The sequence below is a fragment of the Bos taurus genome, unplaced genomic scaffold, assembly GCF_002263795.3.
Source record: "Bos taurus isolate L1 Dominette 01449 registration number 42190680 breed Hereford unplaced genomic scaffold, ARS-UCD2.0 Leftover_ScbfJmS_713, whole genome shotgun sequence".
In the NCBI taxonomy this organism is placed as follows: domain Eukaryota; kingdom Metazoa; phylum Chordata; class Mammalia; order Artiodactyla; family Bovidae; genus Bos; species Bos taurus.
The window spans coordinates 684,272-701,203 of NW_020192012.1; the positions used below are offsets into that span (position 1 = coordinate 684,272).

At 40.8% G+C, this 16,932-nt stretch overlaps 1 protein-coding gene across 1 annotated transcript in view; it reads left to right on the top strand.

Annotated features, from left to right (window-relative positions):
* LOC528412 (ATP-binding cassette sub-family C member 4) overlaps nt 1–16,932 on the top strand; it is a 209,142-nt gene that overhangs the window by 189,961 nt on the left and 2,249 nt on the right. Inside the window, exon 30 of the mRNA XM_059884492.1 lies at nt 9,704–9,835. Within this exon, the coding sequence (XP_059740475.1) occupies nt 9,704–9,835 (132 nt within the window). The remainder of the gene's footprint in view (nt 1–9,703; nt 9,836–16,932) is intronic.

A 16,932-nucleotide genomic window follows, 5' to 3' on the forward strand; every position in this document is an offset into this window, starting at 1 on the left:
ACCTGTCCCAGCCCTAGTCACTCCAGGACACCCCTTTGGTGTTGGATTTGATTGAGAGAGGCTGTTGTCAGAGGGTGGGGGATGGGGACATGGGAGTGAGCCAGCCCAGCAGAAGGGGGACTTTATTTTCTTTCCCTTATTTCTTCTTCTATCCCAATTCCTAGAAGTTACAGTCAATAGGAGAGTATAGTAGGTACTATGCAGAATTTTAATTCACAGAACAAATAGCAAGTGAAAATAAAGAACTAGGACTTCCCTGGTGGTGCAGCAGATAAAAATTTGCCTGCCAAGGCAGGAGACACTGGTTTAATCCCTGGTCTGGGAAGATTCCACATGCCACTGAGCAACTAAGCCCTGCACCACAATTACTGAGCCTACATGCCACAACTACTGAAGTCTTTGCTCAGCAACAATAGAAGCCCCCTCAGTGAGGAGCCTGTGTACTGCAGGAGTAGCCCTCACTTGTCACAACTAGAGACAGCTCGTGCAAAGCAATCAGGACCCAGCACAGCCAAACATAAAATAAATAAATAAACATGAGGTAAATAACACCCTAGACTTCTTGGTTAGAGTCTGAACATGGGCTTCATTTTTCATTTAGATGATTTTGTGGTTGATTTGATCATTTTAGAGAGTCCTGAACAATAAAGTATTGTCCAGTTCTTGAGGTAGATTGATTTTGCTTTGTTTTTGCTCACAGCTATTATTTGGATGATACAGTTTACAGATGCTTAGTAGACCATGCTATAACGTACAAAAATATTAGTTTACTACTTTTTCCCTTTTTTACATAATATTTTCTTAAAAACCACTCCCTTCACTCCCAGATCATCCCCTTCCCTTGCTGGCTTCCTAATTCCCAGTGTCTGAGACTGTGGTGTCAGGGCCAGCAGCACCTGCCTCTCCTGGAGCTTCTTAGAAATGCAGAGTCTCAGGCTCACCCAGACCTCTTGACTCAGATTCGTATCTGAACATGACCTCTTCCTTTCTCTCCCATGGACAGTTTTTGATGAGTGATAACCTGTGATTCTCAAGAAATGTTCTTTGACAGTTTGAATTTGAACTCAAGAATTCCCAAATCTCTGTTGTGGCTGAGCAAGAGGCTCTAGAATGTTCTGTGGCCCTAGATTTACTTAATTTTATGCTCTATAAATTGCACTTTTACATTATAATCTAATTCTGTGTGATTACATCACATTATTTGTGTCTTTCCAGTGGAGTCTGTCTTCATTACAGGCAGTTTCCATCCTGCTGTCTGTCGTTCCCCACATCAGTCTCCTGCAGGGACTGGAGGGATTTCCCACAGACTCAGCCCTGCCCGGACCTGGAGTCAGAGACAGCCCCATGTAGCAGTGTATATTCGGCTGTTTCACAACCTGATGGGATCAAAAATGAGTCTTTCTGCCCCAAGCAGGGCATGAAGTCTGTTTGGCCTATTCCCCAGGCACCATGTGTCCCACTTATGCAGATTTCTCTCTCAGTCTGGCTGTGGGTGCCGGTTCTTCCTGCTGATGGCTGGTCCACCTGCCCGCAAGTACCCTCTTCACTCTCACTCGCCACATATATGCCTGTGTCCACGTCATGCTTTAACTCTCTGACCATAAGATCTCTATGGTAGGCCTGTTCCTTTAACTACAACTACACCTCTCCCCACTTTCTCTGTTCTGTCTACACAGAGGGGCATGATAAGTTGTCAGGCCATCCAGGGGATAAGGAGGCCCATCAGCAGATGGAAAAGAGGCCAACATATGTGGATTTGAGTCGCATCTTGCTACTTATTAGCTCTGATATTCAGACAGACTAATTTATCTAAGCCTAAATATTTTCTTACGCAAAATGGAAGTCAAAGGATGTAACCTGTAGGCCTGATGTACAATTTAAGATAAGACATGTAAAGCACCAAGAGTAAATACTTGGACAAAAATTGTCATCATTTTCATAGGGTGTAAAATGACCGTAACCACTTATGCTGTGGAAGGTGGTGTCTGTCCCATGAGAATGAGGTGTTGGCCATTTGAAGTTGTATTTATGGCTATAGGATCCATCTGCTGTGTCTGTCTCTGTCTGATTTATCTTATACCTAAATAATATGGTAATAGATTTCCCATAAATTTCTCTGGCTTGAGTTAAAAATCTCAGCTCCCAGTGGAAGTTTCTTTGTCTCAGGGCACCACAGGTAATACAAATAGGAAAAAATCAAATCCAATACAGATCCTGATGTCAACATATACAGTCTAGTTGAAGAAACAAGAAAATGGCTATATTAGCTTTGTAAGCTAGAACAAGGTCACAGTTTTTATAGATGTATATAAAAAATGACATAACATCTCTTAGAGTTGGAACAAACCCACATGAGGAGACACGGAGAGCATTTCCAAGGAATTAGACATGTGAGACAGACTTAGAGATGTGTCGTTAGGGTTTCAGCAGGTGGGAATGCATGTGAAAGGCATTCCAGGAGGTGGGACCAGCATAAGCAAAAGTATGATGTCCTGATACAGTGAATGAAGACATAGACACCTGCAAAGCACTCAGGAAAATGAACTACAGAGTGTGTAACACACATTTTTATATTCAACCTTCACCACTACCTAGTGATGCCAAGGAAGCTGACTCATGTACATGAAGAATAGAGAGGTTAGAAGGACAGTTTTGTAGAAGAGACATCCTGGGGTGGAGTGTTGAGTGCTGAGCTGGAATTCAGAAGTTTAATCTGAGAAGTGAGAGCACATGGACCAGAGTAGGCAGGTGCACGGGACGGGGAGCCAGGAGCTGTTATGCCTCCAGCAAGACATCCTGGGAAAGTGATTCCACTTCTTGGAATCAAGTTGATGTCGACTAAAACAAAGCTATATCACCTGGATTTGTGAACATGCAGGGAAATGGGTGGGAGCAGAAAATGGAATTATACTTCTGGGGGTAGGTTAGCAGTTTAACAGCTTCCTCCTGAAAATGTTCATACCTTGTTGTTGTTCAGTCACCTAGTCATGCCTGACTCTTCGTGACCCCATGGACTGATACACACCAGGCTTCTCTATCCCTCACCATCTCCTGCAGTTTGCCCAAGTTCATGTTCATTGTATCAGTGATGCCATCCAGCCATTTCATCCTTCGTCCCCTTCTCCTCCTGCTTTCAATCTTTCCCAGAATCAGGGTCTTTTCCAATGAGTTGACTCTCTGTGTCAGGTGGCCAAAGTATTGGAGCTTCAGCATCAGGCCTTCCAATGAATATTGAGGATTGATTTCCTTTAGGATTGACTGGTTTGATCTCCTTGCTGTCCAAGGAATTCATACTTGCTGTTCAAGGGGTTCATATTTGACTCTCAGCAATTGCACATCTGAGAATTTATGTGAAGAAAATGGTTCAGATTGTTTGCAAAGATTTAGCTTCAGGGATATTTAAGACAGTTATTTATAATAGCTAACTGTTTGATGCTGCATAAATATCAAGCAGTAGCTGCTGCTGCTACTGCTAAGTAGCTTCAGTCGTGTCCGACTCTGTGTGACCCCATAGATGGCAGCCCACCAGGCTCCCCTGTCCCTGGGATTTTCCAGGCAAGAGTACTGGAGTGGGGTGCCATTGCCTTCTCCGATCAAGCAGTAGAGGATTTGTTAAATAAATGATCACATGTACTATAATATTATGCAACAATTAATGTAAATTTTTATGAAATATGAAATGAAAACACATATAACAGTATGTTCACATTAATCCCATTTTGTTTAAATATTTGAACTTGTATCTTTAAGAACACATTCCAAAAAAATAACAACAGCACAACAAAAAGAACACATATAGAAGCTAGAAGTAAAAACATCATTTTAAAGAATTTTTTTTCAGAGTGCTGGGGCATAGCTAGTATTTATTTACTTTTCAAATTCATTTGCACTGATTATGATTAAGGAAAGAGTTTATTTTGTTTTTTAAACACTGTGAGCCTGGGAAAGATGTAATGAGAGTAAGTGGGGGAGACGGATGAAGGGGTGGTTTTGTGTGGAGCATTGGGTGTTGATTATGTTGAGTTTGATGCGTGAAGAGAGATCCAGGAGCAAGTGTCTAACAAGTTGTGTTATCATCAGAGAGCAACCTGGTTGGAAAAACAGAAAGGGGCCACTGCAAGCAAATAACAGAAGATTTTTTTAAGAGTCTTTATAATTGTATCTATTTCTTTATTTTTGGCTGGGCTGGGTCTTTGTTGCTGCTCGGGCACCTCTCTAGTTACTGTGTGTGGGCTTCTCACTGTGGTGTCTTCTCTTGTTAAGAGCATGGGCTATAGGGTGAGAGGGCTTCAATAGTTGTGGCACATAGGCTCAATCGTTGTGGTTCATGGAGTCTAGAGTGCAGGCTTAATAGTTGTGGTGCATGGGCTTAGTTGCTTTGTAGCATGTGGGATTCTCCTGGACTAGGGATTGAACCCACGTCTCCTGCATTGGCAGGCAGTTTCTTTACCACTGAGCAATCAGGGAAGACACCAAGTGTCTTTAGATTGAAGAATGTAAGCTTACTGACACTGGTGACACTCTCCATGGGCAATTGGTAAAACCCTATGGTTACCCAGAAAAGACATTTGGACTATAGCTTTGATGACTGAACTCTAGGAATGATCAGAATCAAGTTTTCTTTGAATTGCCTTTTTCTTTTTGGGGGGTCTGAGGCCATGCAGCATGTGGAATCTTAGTTCTCTGACCAGAGATCGAATTCATGCCTCCAGCAGTAGAAGCACAGACTCTTAACCCCTGGAATGCCAGGGAAGTCCCCTGGTTTTTTAGTTCTCTTCACTGGAGTTTGGAACTCACAGTCCTGTGGTAATGAACAGCCCTCGGTGCCCTACATATCTCAGTCCATTTACGCAAAGTTTACAGATGTTCCCATTTGCACAGATGGATCAGTTTTGGTGGAGCTGATACCATGAGAACATACACACATTCTCACAGATCAGTTCTCACCTGTGTCCTGATGTGTGTTGATTTATGTATAAGAACACTCAGAAATACAGGCCCACCTGTTTTACTGTGCTTCGCAGATAATGCTTTAAAAAAATGGACATTTATGGCAAATGTGTGTCAGGCAAGTACACTGGCACCATTTTTCCCTATAGCATTTGCTCACTTCGTGTCTCTGTCAGATTTTGATAATTCTTGCAGTATTTCAAAACCATTTTATTATTATTATATTTATTATCCTGATCTGTGATCAGTGGCTTTTAATGTTACTTACCCTATAAATGCATAGATGGTTAGCATTCTTTTAACAATAAAGTATTTGAAATTGAGGTATGTACATTTTTTATATATAATGCTATTGTACATCACTAGACTACAGTATAGTATAAACATAACTTTTATTTGCACAGAGAAACAAAACATTCATATAACTTGGTTTATTTTGATATTCAAAATATCTTTGAGGCCTGCCTGTACACAGAATGCATGAGCCACATAAATACATACTATGACCTGCCTATATGCAGAGAATGGCCCATCTATATTAATATGAATTAGGGTTTAACATAAGGTACAAAATGTCCTGAGAAGCCTGTATGCAGATCAAGAAGCAACAGTTAGAACCGGACATGGAGCAATGGACTGGTTCAAAATTAGGAAAGGAGTACCTCAAGGGTGTATATCATCACCCTGCTTATTCAACTTACATGCAGAGTACAGCATGCGAAATGCTGGGCTGGATGAAGCACAAGCTGGAATCAAGACTGCCGGGAGAAATATCGGTAACCTCAGATAAGCAGATGATATCACCTGAATGGCAGAAAGCAAAGAGGAACTAAAGAGCCTTTTGATGAAGGTGAAAGAGGAGAGTGAAAAATCTGGCTTAAAACTCAACATGCAAAAAACTAAGATCACAGGCATCTGGTTCCATCACTTCATGTCAAATAGATGGGAGAACAATGAAAAGAGTGATAGATTTATTTTCTTAGGCTCAGAAACTCACTGTGGATGTGACTGCAGCCATGAAATTAGAAGACACTTGCTCCTTAGAAGAAAAGCTATGACAAACCTAGACAGAATATTAAAAGCAGAGACATTACTTTGCTGACAAACGTGAACAGAGAGAGATAAGTGACTATGGAGGTGACTATAACCAGCCCTTAATCAACCCCCCCCTGGCTGAAAAAGGAAGAAACTTAAATTTTATTAAATTTTTTAAAAAGGTCCTAGGGAAAAGGGATTTTTCTGGGGAAATTAATAACTAATGTTGCCCCCAAAAAGTCCCCACTAGAGAAAAAAATCACAGAGGGCCAAACCCATTTTTTACCATTGAGGGGGACCCACCTAAGCAAGTTTGGGACAACCTGTTCCCCCCTTGTCCCCCCATCACCTGGCGACCAAAAGAAAACAGAAGAATATGGAACACAGACCTTCCCTTGCAACTCTACTTGTCCGATAAAGTTGGAGGTCCTCATCTCTATTGTTTGTGTCATCATTTCTTATCCGGCTTTTAAACTCCATCCTTCCCTGCCCCACCTATCCATGCCCACTCACCCACCTCTCCTTGCAATTCCTCTTTTTTCACTGATGGCAAATCTTTCGCCAATGAATGGATCAATTTTATCTTGCAGTGGGTCCATTTATTTTTAGTTAGACAGCCTACAAGAATATTGCACCATAAACAGGTTTGAAATAAACACTCTTCATTGAAAGCTAATGTACTCACCTACTTGCCAACATAATGTTTTTACTTAACCTACAGACTTGATATGTAATTCAAGGTTGGGGTTCCTGGAAGATCCTGGGGTCAGGATTATTATCACCCAATTAAATGTGTGATTTAGTATATAGTTTAACTAGTGGTTACACGCAAGGGTGAGGGAACATAGTGGAAAATGATACAATGTTATTTTTTATAAGGGATGTTAAAAATCTAAAATATACTATTTTTCTGAACCACAAGAGAATTTAGATTGCTTATGTTTAATTTATTCTGAAATATCTAAAATTTGCTCAAGCAGTAAATGTAAAGGCTAAGTTGGTAAAATTCTGTTTCCGGCCATTTTTCCAGTCTATGTCCATCTTACAGCTTCTTGAATCCCCTAATGTGAGTTCTGCCTTTGTTAGGTTAATTAGATCCAGTTTATTTTTGCTTTTTATTTCTTTGGCTTTGGAGACGATAAAGAAAATACTTGCTGCATTTTATGTCAAAGAGTTTTTTTTGCCTGTGTTTTCCTTTTTTTTATAATGCCCATCCTTATCTTAGGTCTTTAAAACTATTTTGAGTTTAATTTTTATGTGTGGTTGAAGAGAGTTTCTAATCATCATTCATTTCCAGGTAGAAGCTTTTCCAGTACCTACCTAGAAAGAGACATTGTCTTTTTTGTTCAATATATACTCTTACCTAATCTTTCTAGAATCTATTGAACATAGATATTTTGAGACCTGTGTTTTAACTGCAGTTTTTCTCTTCTTCAAACTTCAGAGCAGCAGTTATGTTCTATTATGCTATGCTTAGTAAAGTTCACAGTTCAGGGCATCCTAATTGGGCATCTCAATTGGCATACAGCAAATTAATTTGTAGATGAGACTTTCAATATTCTGGACTCTTTTGAGAATAGCTGCCTTCATTACAATGATTCACAGTATAAACAAAAATTAATAAAATTATACCCTTGTGAGACTCTTTAAAAAATGTTTCCAATTAAAATAAAAGGATGAGTTACTGTAACCCAGTGTAGGAAAAAATAACTTGTGTCTTTTGTTAGAGTTCAGCATATTCTCTTCTTTTTTAAAAAAATAATTTTAATTAAATTTATTTTTTTGGCTGTACTGGGTCTCGCTTGCTGTGTGGCTTTTTCTCTAGTATGCAGCAAGTGCAGACTTTCCTTGCAGAGGCTCTGTCGTTGTGGAGCACAGGCTCTAGGCACTCAGGCTTCAGTAGTTGTGACATGTGGGTCAGTAGTTGTGGTGCCATGAACTTACATTTGCTCCCACAGCATGTGGGGTCTTCCTGGATTAGGATCAAACCTATGACTCCTGCATTTGGCAGGTGGAGCTCTTTTACCATTGACCAGCCAGGTAAGCCCATAACACATTATTCTCTTTAGATGCATTTACTTTAAATTGAACTATTAATGAAATAATAAACTTCACATAACATCAGAACGGAAGTACAATGGCACCCCAATCAGTAATCTTGCCTGGGAAAATCCCATGGACGGAGGAGGCTGGTTGGCTGCAGTCCATGGGGTCCGTGAAGAGTTGGACACGCCTGAGTGACTTCACTTTCACTTTTCACTTTCATGGATTGGAGAAGGAAATGGAACACCCACTCCAGTGTTCTTGCCTGGAAAATCCCAGGAACGGCGGAGCCTGGTGGGCTGCTGTCTATGGGGTCGCACAGAGTCGGACAGGACTGAAGAGACTTAGCAGCAGCATCAGTAATATCAGAACTGTTTTTGTAGTTCTAGTATTTGGATCAATTATTTCAGGTACTTTTTCCTCCTCCATAACCATTAACCAAGGCATAAGTAGAAAGGCAAACTTAAGAGCCCTTTCCTCTCCCTTTCAATTTCCAATTAGCAGGTTTATTAATGAGCAATAAAAGGGGTGAAAGACAGGCAGCTTAACAAAGAAAGAGAAAGAAGCAAATAAAAGTAATTTGTGAAAACAGATTCAGATCCTAGGCAGTTCAGGTTGGGCTGCTCTATGTGCTGTGCAGGCTGTGATTGCTTCAGTTTGGAGCTCAATTTCTTATTTGGTTTTATAGTCTTACCCCAAAGAAAACTGCATTTCTAGAAATGCCTTCTGTGCAGAGCAATTCTGCAAAAGCTGCTTATATAACAGCTCTTTTTGCCAGCCTTCCACTCTCATAATAATAAACTACAACCACAGCCAACGTCAAGAAGCATCTTAACCTCTTGGACAAGGGATTCTGCCCCTCGTGTTGTTCAGTCGCTCAGTCTGTCAGTTTCTGACTCTTTGCACCCCTATGGACTGCAGCACTCCAGACTTCCCTGTCCTTCACTACTTACTGGAATTGCTCAAACTCATGTCCATTGGATTGCTGATGCCATCCAACCATCTCATCCTCTGTTGTCCCCTTGTCCTCCTGCCTTCAGTCTTTCCCAGCATCAGGGTCTTTTGCAGTGAGTCAGCTCTTCCCATTAGGTGGCAAAAGTAATGGAGTTTCAGCCTCACATTTAGTCCGTCTAGTAGGGGCTGACGTTATCCAGGACCGTAAAGAAATTCCGGAAGCATTTACTTTCCCCCCCCACCAAAATATTGCTCAGATTGTCAAATCAACTTGATGATTAATTTGTTGTCAGTACATTGCCATGTGATTTGTATGATGTCAACCTACTTTTTAGATAAATGCAGTCTGATTTTCTTGAATCAAGACATTTCCCAACTCTGTATATCTGTATACATAGCCCTCAAAGCTCAGAGTCGGAGAGCTAAAAGCACTAACTAATGATAACAACCTCAAATGCCCTGGGCAGAATATAAAATGCTACAGACTGTTCAGTTCCAGTAATCATATTCTAAAATTTTCATTTTCTTCCTTTCCTATAACCATATAATAATGAAAGGTCGGGCTGGGCCATTGTCTATCTAGTAAAACAGAGTAATCAAACCATTTAATTATCAGTCCTACCACCCAAATTCTCCCCGACCTGCCCCCTTTTGAAATATTGTCTGAGTTATGTTACTGGGGTATACTGTGTGCTAATGGGTTTCTTTCTGCTGTTAACAGGTTTTGGATTCAGGGACAGAGAAAGAATATAATCGGACACATAATTTGCTGCGAGATAGAAACAGCTTATTTTACAAGATGGTGCAACAACTGGGCGAGGCGGAGGCTGCTGTCCTCACCAAAAGGGCAATATAGGTGAGCCTGCTGCGGGGAGCTGTAATTAAAATTCGCCTCCAGGGTTCACTGTTCACAAGATCTCCACCAAGGATCTGGGAATAAGTACTCTGTGCTCTTTTCAATTAGAAGCCACCAGAGAGGAAGTTTCACGACTGGGTCTTAACAACATGTGGCAGATGGAAGGCAGGTCTGCTGAGAATCTGCAGCAGTGCTGGGGGTGGGGTCGGGATGTTGTGAACCCTTCTGTGTGCACACATATGTGCCTGAGACAGAGATTTTGGATTCAACTTTCCACATGTTCGGAATCTGAGTTGAGATTTTCATAGAGCACTGAACACCCTCATTTTGAAGACCTTTTACATTCATTCTGATTGGTGTTCAGCACATTTGTGATACAAGTTCTGTTGAGGAATATCCAGGAAATTTGAGAGTTTAAGGGGAAAAATCTTGAAATATTTTGATTCTAGGTAGATCTTCCAGAGAAAGGTGTAGGTCTCTTCCATTTTGTAATCTGTAAAGAAAACTCTTACCTGAAAGTATCACTTTCTCCCTAATTCTTTGTTGTTTAGAATTAGGTCCATTTGCCCCCCCCCACACCCCCGCCATGCTTCCTCTATATTCTAGAAGATGAAATTTTCATCAGGACAAATCAAGAACTCACAATACCTTCACAGTGTAGTCTGAATGGTGCCCAAAGGTTTACAGAGCACTTTCTCAGAGATGAGGTGTGTGAGGCACTAAGCACTGTGTGTGGTGTGAGGAAGGGGCTCAGTGAGTAATATTCAGGTCACGTGGTATCTTTCTAACAGAGGTGTACTGGTAACCAAGGTCTGGTTTAAGAGGCTTAGCCATTGTCATGCAGCCATCTGTAATTCTTTCTGGGACAAGGTGGGAGTGGGATTGCGGTCCATGGGAAGACAGAGGGAGGAAAGGAAGGTCTGGTGTTCTTGCCCCTTAACATGCATGGCTCAGGGTGGGATGTGGCTTCCCCATCGAAAATTTTTCTCTGGGTGTTAAATTATCTTTGTATGTCCTCTTCTTCATACTTTTCTGCCTTTCCCAGATTTTCACTTATAAACAGAATAAGATTATGTGTTATTTGTGTAATATTTAAAATGTCTTAAATAAAACATGCCCCAGTATCTTAAGTACTTGCATATTAAAGATTTATCTAAAATGTGGCCTGAGTTCATCACTGTCTCCTCTCAATCCTCTGTAGAAATGAGGAAATGCAGAGCAGGACCTACTGCTGCTTATCGTGTAGACTTCCTGGGTCCCAGAGCTGGCTGAAGAGTTGGCAGAGCTAGAGTTCATGCTTAGGTTTAGGGAAAAGGAAGTCTGTATTCTGAACTTTTCATAAGTACTTACATTGTGTGCAAATGTTGAGAAGCTGAACAAGGGACTCTGTAATTTTTTTATGCCTGAAATTCACAGAGTGCTTTGATCCACTAGAGTGTCTCCCAGTCAGACCATCCCTCCTGAGACCTAGAGAGCCAGGAATCTCCCAAACTCTTTTGCTGTTTTGTCTTTAGGCATTTCACATCAAAAAGAGGTGTTCCCACCTGTATGTCAAAGTCTTCATTTTAAAACTATATTATCATGACATTGAGTAATGAGAAATAGAACACAATTTTAGATTGGTTCAGATAATAAGATAATAGAATTCAACCCTCTCTTTGTACAGGTAAGGAAACTAAGGTGCTTTAGAAGGAACGTGGCCCTATGTATGTAACTGGTGTTAAGCTAGTGCAGCAGACACAGAATTATAAATTTGTTTTTTCAGTAAATATTTTAAATCAAGTGTAACATACACACTGAAGCAGACATAGGTCACAGAATTAGAAATCTTGTGATTCCTGACCTAGTAATCCTGCACCTACTCTAACAATATTAATGGTAAGTTACATTTGTGTAGTTCTTAATAATTTATTTTATATAGTTCTCACATGTATGATTTCACTTACTCTCCTGATGGCCCATTTTTATCCCATGTCATGGATGAGGAGAGTGCATTCAGAGTTCACTGAAGGTCACTGAGCTGGTCCAGGGAGCACAGAGGGGAAATTGCTGGGAGGCTGGGTGCTGTCCTAGGTGCTGCACTCTGTGTCGAGCCTGAGAACACTGCACCTGTCACCTGGTAGCTAAGGTTGGGCCAGTCACTGAAGTTCACAGGGTGCCAGAAACTCACTCGTGGATTTCAGTCCTGCTACTGGCTCAGGTCACCTCTACAGAAAGAAATACATTTCTTAATTCTCATCCCATCTTGACATTACTTCTGCATACTCTGCATCCTCTTAGGAGTATAAACTATCAGATTATCAGTTTTTTGAGTGTGCAAGAGTCAGATATCAATGCATTGTTCAGAGCTATAACATGGGGAGCATTAGCCTAAGTCATAAGGTTTTCACTAATGAACAGAATTCATTCATCTGAAAAGAAAACCCAATATCTGGGAGAAGGTGCTTCCACATCACAGTTTGTTGAACTCGTAGCTCAGGTGAGCCTATCACTGTCTGATTGACCCTTTTGGATGATCCATGAAATAGAGAAAGTACCTTTTAGATACATAAAGCTAAAGGGGGCAGTAGTTTGCAAGGGCTGCCATACAAAGACCAAAAAGAAGGAGACTTAAACAGCAGAAACGTATATCCTCACAGCCCTAGAGGTTGGAAGTCAGAGGTCAAGGTGTCAGCAGGGTTGGTTTCCTCTGGGGTCTCGCGCCTTGTCTTGTAGACACCATCTTCCCTCTGTGTCTCACATGTTCTTCCCTCTGTGTGAGCCTGTGTCCTGGTCTCTTCTTATGAAAACTCCAGTCTGTTAGATTAGGACTCACTTGTATGATTTCATTTTAACTTTATTGCCTCTTTAAATATGCTATCTCCAAATACAGTCAAATTCTGTTGTACTGGGGGGTTTAGGACGTCAACATGTAAAATTGGAAGTGAGAGGGTAACAGGCAAGAAGAGCCGGGGGCTCCAAATGGAGGGAGTTGGTTGCAAGTATGAGACATTTTTTATCTCTCTCTTAAGCTGCAGGAGGAAACAAACTACTAGTGATATATTTTTTCCCCTTGTCTATACAAATTTATATCCACAGAAAAAGAAATGCAAAAAGGTGAAATGGGTGTCTGAGGAAGCCTAACAAATAGCTGAGAAAAGAAGAGAAGTTAAAGGCAAAGGGAAAAAGGAAAGATATACCCATTTGAATGCAGAGTTCCAAAGAATAGAAAGGAGAGATAAGAAAGCCTTCCTCAGTGATCAGTGCAAAGAAATAGAGGAAAACAATAGAATGGGAAAGACTATAGATCTCTTCAAGAAAATTAGAGATCCCAAGGGAACATTTCATGCAAAGATGGGCTCAATAAAGGACAGAAATGGTATGGACCTAACAGAAGCAGATATATTAAGAAGAGGTGGCAAGAATACACAGAAGAACTATACAAAAAAGATATTCAATACCAAGATAATCACGATGGTGTGATCACTGACCTAGAGCCAGATATCCTGGAATGTAAAGTCAAATGGGCCTTAGGAAGCATCACTATGAACAAAGCTAGTGGAGGTGATAGAATTCCAGTTGAGCTAATACAAATCCTAAAAGATGATGCTGTGAAAGGGCTGCAATCAATATGCCAGCAAATTTGGAAAACTCAGCAGTGGCCACAGGACTGGTAAACGTCAGTTTTCATTCCAATCCCAAAGAAAGGCAATGCCAAATAATGCTCTAACTTCTGCACAATAGTACTCATCTCACAGGCTAGCAAAGTAATGCTCAAAATTCTCCAAGCTGGGCTTCAACAGTATGTTAAACATGAACTCCCAGATGTTTAAGCAGCTGGATTTAGAAAAGGCATAGGAACCAGAGATCAAATTGCCAACATCCGCTGGATCATCAAAAAAGCAAGAAAGTTCCAGGAAAATATCTACTTCTGCTTTATTGACTATGCCAAAGCCTTTGACTCTGTGGATTACAACAAACTGTGGAAAATCCTTCAAGTGATGGGAATACCAGACTACCTTATCTGCCTCCTGAGAAATCTATATGCAGGTCAGGAAGCAGCAGTGAAAACTGGACATGAAACAGCAGGCTGGTTCCAAATCGGGAAAGGAGTACATCAAAGCTGTATATTGCCACCCTGCTTATTTAACTTATATGCAGAATATGTCATGAGAAACGCTGGGTGGATGAAGCACAAGCTGGGATCAAGATTGCTGGGAGAAATATCAATAACTTCAGATATGCAGATGACACCAGCCTTATGGCAGAAAGTGAAGAACTAAAGAGCCTCTTGATGAAAGTGAATGAGGAGAGCTAAAAAGTTGGCTTAAAGCTCAATATTCAGAAAACTAAGATCATGGCGTTTGGTCCCATCACTTCATGGCAAATAGATGGGAAAACAGTGGAAATAATGATAGGCTTTATGTTTTTGGGCTCCAAAATCACTGTAGATGGTGACTGCAGCCATGAAATTAAAAGAAACTTGCTCCTTGGAAGAAAAGTTATGACCAACCTAGACAGCACATTAAAAAGCAAAGACATTGCTTTGACCACAAAGGTCCATCTAGTCAAAGCTATGGTTTTTCCAGTAATCATTTATGGATGTGAGAAATGGACAATAAAGAAAGCTGAGCACTGAAGAATGAATGCTTTTGAACTGTGGTGTTGGAGAAGACTCTTGAGAGTCTCTTGGACAGCAAGGAAATCAAACCAGTCAATCCTAAAGGAAATCAGTCCTGAATATTCATTGGAAGCACTGATGCTGAAGGTGAAACTCCAATATTTTGGCCTCCTGATGTGAAGAACTGACCCATTTGAAAACTCCCTGATGCTGGGCATTATTGAAGGCAGGAGGAGAAGGGGATGGCAGAGGATAAGATGGTTGGATGTCATCAGTGACTCAATGGACGTGAGTTTGAGTAAGCTCTGGGAGTTGGTGGTGGACAGGGAACCCTGGCGTACTGTAGTCCATTGGGACGCAGAGTAGGATAGGACTGAGCGACTGAACTGAACTGATACAAATTTAAAAAGAGGTTTCTTTTAAAATTCTGTGTTGCCATAAGGATAACTGGTTCCACCTGAACTTAACTTTCTCAAACCTTGAGCTAACCAAAGCATTTTTCTTATGGAAATGTTTGTCTTAAACTATGCAAATGAACTATATATTTACCCTAGACTCTGTCTTCAAGTGGGTTCCCCCTAAGACTCAGAATTGACATGAGAAACCAGTACGTTTTACTCATGCAAATGTTCTCATAAGCTATGTCAATGAGACTGCATTTGCTTAGAAACCTGCCTTTCTTCAAGATTCATGTCAATCATTTTATGGCCAGGAACAACTCACCTTGTGCCAATGTTATCTCAAAATTCACATTGTTTGTGAGGGGCCTGGTGCCAGTCTCTGAGTTCTGAGACATTTCCTTTCTCTAATTAGCAGACTGCTAGTAGCTATATCGATCTTCCCTATAGCTTAAGGGGTAAAGAATCTGCCTGCAATGCAGGAGACCTGGGTTAGATCCCTGGGTTGGAAAGATCCTCTGGAAAAGGGAATGACAATCCACTCCAGTATTCTTGCCTGGAGAATCCCATGGACAGAGGAGCCTGGCAAGCCATAGTCCATGTGGTCGCAAAGAGCCAGACACAACTGACTGACTAACACTGCTACTATTAGTAGCTATATAACATCCACCTAAAGACTAGCAGGGGGCACTCTTTCTGCCCCCTTCTGATGTCTATGTCAGAAGCTTTCTCTATCTCTTTTATTTTTTTATACTTTAATAAAACTTTATTACACAAAAGCTCTGAATGATTAAGCCTCCTCACTAGCCCCAGATTGAATTCTTCTCTGGATGCCAAGAATCGCAGTGTCTTTCATGATTCAGCAACAGCCTTTCAGAAGGGACACAGTTCAGCTCCAAGAATACATACCTATCATCCATTCTGTTCTGTGATGAAGCAGATCTGGTTGAGGTTTTTTGAAGTTTCTTTGTTCCCAGGGTGTAACAGAGGTGTCATTTTGTCTATTCATGACATCACCTAATACAGCCCAGAAAGTTATAAAATTCTCATATCCTAGCTCCAGGAGCCTGGACCCATTTGAATAGATGGAAGAGGCACTTAGCATCCACATGGCCTTGTGTCCCCCAAGGTCTCTGAGCCTCAGGTCCTCACCTGTGTGTAGAGCAAATTACAGCCCTGCTGGCTTCTTCACACTTATCACAGGGATCAGATGAGAGAGCACATGCTTAAGTGCTTGAAGAATATAGAGCGTTTTACGGTATAAAAGTGGGGTCATTTTGTTAAAGGCTGTAGGTAGAAACCTTGCCTCCCAATAATAAAACAAATAAACCCATAGTTCTTCTAGGTTGCTTTAGAGACTGTAAATCAGGGGTCCCCAACTGCTGAAGATCCTTTGCAGTATTCAGATCAGGTATTTCAGACCATGAACCAAAGTCCTTTTCAGTTAAAAGTTGCTAAAAATAATATTTTCTTTATAAAAAAATTGTATTGAGAAGGGTTATAGAGAAAGGAACCAGATGATTTTGAAAGAATATTAAGCAGTAGAAAATGAAATTAATTTTCCTTTGTTCCTTTAACTGTTTTTAGTTTCACCAAAAGAGTACATAAATCTATAATCACAAAATATGTCTAGCTTAATAAAATGGAAGAGGGTGATGATATGCAATTAACCAACCGCGCCCCACCCCTCCGCCTGACCCCCACCAAAGGCTTTATTTTTAAATTCCATTACAACGGAAATAGCCTCAGATTTAAGCCAGTGGGCCCAAGCATTCTTGGAGGGTTTATTTTTCTCCTTAAGTGACATTTAAATGTATAGCATTTCAAGAGAATAAGAAAGTGCACTTACTATGAAGGTGGGTGTCCTAGTGCTTTTCTGTTTCGTGTGTGAAGTTCATTCCATCTCATGATAACTTTGTTTACAGCACCCAGAAATGCTCTTGTGGTCAGGTTTTATGAAAGAGATCTGGGATCATATGAGTCGGACACGACTGAGCAACTAAACTAAACTGAACTGAAGCAACCCAGTTTGTGAAACAAGTCAGCCTCTGATAGACGATACATTTTCTGTTTAAAAAACTCAAATGAAACTTTCA